This window comes from Notolepis coatsorum (genome assembly GCF_963971535.1).
Source record: "Notolepis coatsorum genome assembly, chromosome: 2".
In the NCBI taxonomy this organism is placed as follows: Eukaryota; Metazoa; Chordata; class Actinopteri; order Aulopiformes; family Paralepididae; genus Notolepis; species Notolepis coatsorum.
In genome coordinates, this window is record NC_140166.1 from 35667490 (window position 1) to 35671360 (window position 3871).

General features: G+C 44.4%; 1 protein-coding gene across 1 annotated transcript; it reads left to right on the top strand.

Annotated features, from left to right (window-relative positions):
* Positions 1–2525: 2525 nt before the first annotated feature.
* Positions 2526–3533, top strand: LOC311223315 (zinc finger CCHC domain-containing protein 12-like; the record flags this gene model as incomplete). The annotated part of the gene is made up of 1 exon (XM_084308107.1): positions 2526–3533. The coding sequence occupies one exon, from the start codon at positions 2526–2528 to the stop codon at positions 3531–3533; it is 1008 nt and encodes a 335-aa protein (XP_084164233.1).
* Positions 3534–3871: the final 338 nt, after the last annotated feature.

The window sequence follows — 3871 nt, forward strand, 5'->3', positions numbered from 1 at the left end:
AATTGTCGAGTGTTAGCTTCATGCTACAATGCTAATAACGTTAGTTTAGCTTCAGTCTGAGTCATACACGAATTGTCCCAAGCTCAATATGGTTAAATGGAAACTGGGAAGGAACCATTTCAGAAGCACTTATAATTGTATTGATATGCTGTTATGATAGGAACAAGATTTATATATGTTTTGAATGTTTTGAGAGTTTAATATGAACGTGGAGAATGTCCCAAATGCTAACGAACTTTAGCCTAACTTAGCATAGGACAGGTGTACATTCCCACGTGCAGTGATGAGACGGCCTGCTGTAGCTTAGCATAGCTAACGGTAGCCTGGTTGATTATTCATTCTGAAATTAGATGAAAAGATGGTGATTTGATAAAAATGGTAAATAAGCTTTTATTTTCCGAATGCCAGCGAACACGCAGGCCAGGTTTCATAGGATACCCCAGCACTCCATTCTACTCTCGGAGCAGTCCCAGGAGTACATCCATCTCCACGTGTGCCCATGAGGGAAGGAGGCGGTGTGCTAGATGACACAAGATGGCGAGCCAACCCATTGAACCTCTGATATAGCTCAAGGCTAACCCAAGCCTGATTCGAGTACCCCTGTTGCACAATCCCTGTTGCTTCAACAGTCTGGTAGGATTGAACTGAAAGAACTTGAACCATAAGAACTTGAATCATAAGAACTTGAACTATAAGAACTTGAACTGAAAGAACTTGAACTGAAAGAACTTGAACCATAAGAACTTGAACTGGAGCTCCAGTAGCTCACCGCGTATCTCTGCGCTATTTCGGCGTCACGGATCTGGGGTACACGAGTTCGACTCCCGGACTCGCCGTATTTTCTCAGAGTGTCTTCCCCCGATCTATATCCCATTCAACCTGTTTCTGTCGGTCATGCTTGACCAAGAAAAAGCGATAAACGCTAAAAAGAACCAGCTGACTGGTCAAAGTTTAAAAAAAAAAAAGAACTTGAACTGATTGAACAAGAGCACAAGGACATTCCAAGGCTTCGGCCCAGTTCACCTTTTGTTACTTTGATATTGTATTTTTGTATTTGATTTGATTTAATTTGCTAGTCGAACCACTGATGGTTCTCATGTAAGGAAAGAAGTTTAAAGGGTAACTTCACCTAAAATGGTATTAGCATTCCCATAACCTAGAGTATTGATGACATCGATTATGGTTGAATCACTGATGATTTTCCTGTAAAGAAAGAAGGTTTAAAGGGTAATTTCACCTAAAAAGGTAATTGCATTCCCCTAACCTAGAATATTCCAAATGGTACTTTTGTTGTGTTACACCTTCCAAGGAAGAGTTTAAAGGAGCATTTCACCTGTTAAGGTACTTGCGTTCCTGCACATTTAAAGGTTTAAATTAATATGTTTAAACACTTACCTGGTGAAATGATAAACTGAAATAGAGTTTACTGATGATAAAAGGATACGTTTAATATCCAACCTTGAATCTAGCTTAGCTAGAGATAACCTCAGAGACATCTGAACCAAACCTACTGTGTTGATTTAATCAATCTAGGACTTGATATCGAACTAACCCTCCTTAAAGGAGAGGTTATAGAAAGAACCTAAAAGGGATACTTCAAACAACTACTACCTTGAACTACTATATGTCTGTATGTCTATATGTTTAGCTAGCGCGCAAATAATAAATTCCGGTTATTATTATAACTCTGTCTCTGGTCATTGTTCTTATATTGTGCATATTTACTCCTCTCCTCGTTTCGTACCTAGAACTGTGCCCGTGGCGAACAGCTGTTACAAGTAGGTGACACAAGTGCTACATAAATTTGGCGAGCCAGCCAGGAGGAGTATATCACAATTAAGAGGACCAGTCTTTAAGTCAGAAACCTAAATAGCGTGTAGCGATGGACGTAGTTCAAACTAGCAGTGTAAAAATCCCTAATTCGGTCATAGTCAGCGGTACAATCGACATTACCACTGACGATGAACTAAATGATTTTCTGGTGAAACACGGCTCCATTCGTAGAAGGCTCCCTGTAGACCCTTCCGAGTCAGAGCCAGAACCACGTGTTTTTATAGAATACGAAAGTGGCGAAGCCTTGCAAGCACTTTCCAATTACCGACTAAACACGGCTAAAGCTAGTTATCTTAGCCAGCGTTTATGTACCTGTAGTCAGCAACACGGCTACACAGACTTATCTCTCAGACCTAAAAGAGATAGCGAAGCAGAGTGGCGAAGACCTCACGGAAGTCCTCAAGAGAGAACTCTCCACCATCGGCAACGTCCTCACCCTGAACGATCCTGAACCCCGAACTGACGAAGAAACAGAAGGAGAATTATACGACAAAGAAACAGGTGGGGAACTATTTGAAATGGCAGACCAACATGTTCCAGAGGCTGCAACACAAGTTAGCCCCTCACCCAGAACAATCCCAGAGCAGCAAGTCCGACAAGAGCACAGCCGGTCTCCTTCACCAGCGCGCTCTCAAGAGAAAGCATGACCTGCTCTGAGACTCTCCGATGTCAACCCACCTGAGGTGCAAAAGATGATTGTGGAGCACATAGTGCGAAATAAAGACTCAGCCATGCACAGCCAAGCATCACTGAGACTCAGACTCTTCTCTGGGCGAAGACCTCGGCCCGACAGAGAAGTAGACTACGAGACATGGCGTTCCAATGTGGGGCTTCTCCTCAAAGACACAAAATTGTCTGATCTACACAAGTCCCGGAAACTCCTAGATAGCCTCATGGCACCCGCCATTGACATCATAAGACACCTGACACCTGAATGTCCCCCAGGAATGTACCTGGAGATCCTCGACTCCGCCTTCGGAACCGTCAAAGATGGAGATGACCTTTTCGCAAAGTACCTCCATACAATGCAAAACAATGGAGAGAAACCTTCAGCTTACCTTCCACGACTACAGGTGATGCTGAACACCACCTACAGAAGAGGAGGAGTAGCTGCAACCGATCTTGATCAACAACTTCTAAGACAATTCATCAGAGGCTGCTGGGACAACACCATGATAACCGAGCTGCAGTTAGAACAGAGAAAGAGAAACCCACCTACCTTTGCAGCGTTCCTCCTGTTACTCTGCACAGCAGAAGACAAGCGCTCTTCCAAAGAAAGCCGCATGAGGCAGTACCTCAACGTTTCAAAGCCTAGGGTATCGAGTAACTACCAGGGCATCTGGAACCAATGCGAAGAGGAATGCACTTCACAGCCAATTCCGGACACCAGCTCTGAAGTCCAAAGTTTAAAGGCTCTAGTTGCAGACCTACAGACACAGCTCACAAGAATACCGAACGACGACAAGAAAAGACAAGCGAGGCCAGCTCCCAAGCACGAAGCCTCGGCATCAGTTAAACCGAAGCCGACGACTGACAGAGGTACTCCCAAGTTCCAAAAGTCAGAGACTCCAAACCCAAAGAACTATACGAGCAATAGACCAAGACCCTGGTATTGCTTCAGATGTGGAGAAGACGGACACATAAGACCCCACTGCGAGAGTGAACCAAACCCCTCTCTGGTGGTCTCGAAAAAGAAATAGCTAGAGGAGAAACAGCATGCATGGGACGCTGAAAACAAAGCCTCCAAGCCTGATTTAAACTGAAGACAGTTTCTGCTGAGGGACAGACGGGAACTGAGTCACGAGAGAGATGTCCCAGACGGAAGTGGCGAGCCTCCAATATGTGCTCGACCTCCCATACCAAAGAAGTAGCCCTACCAAAAGGACTGGTTGGAGCTAAATGCACTGCACAAGTAACCATAGAAGGTAAAGAGTGCAGCTGCTTACTCGATACAGGCTCCCAAGTGACAACGATCCTGAATTCCTTCTATCAAGAGAACATGTCTCATCTACCCATCCACTCCTTATATGACCTGCTT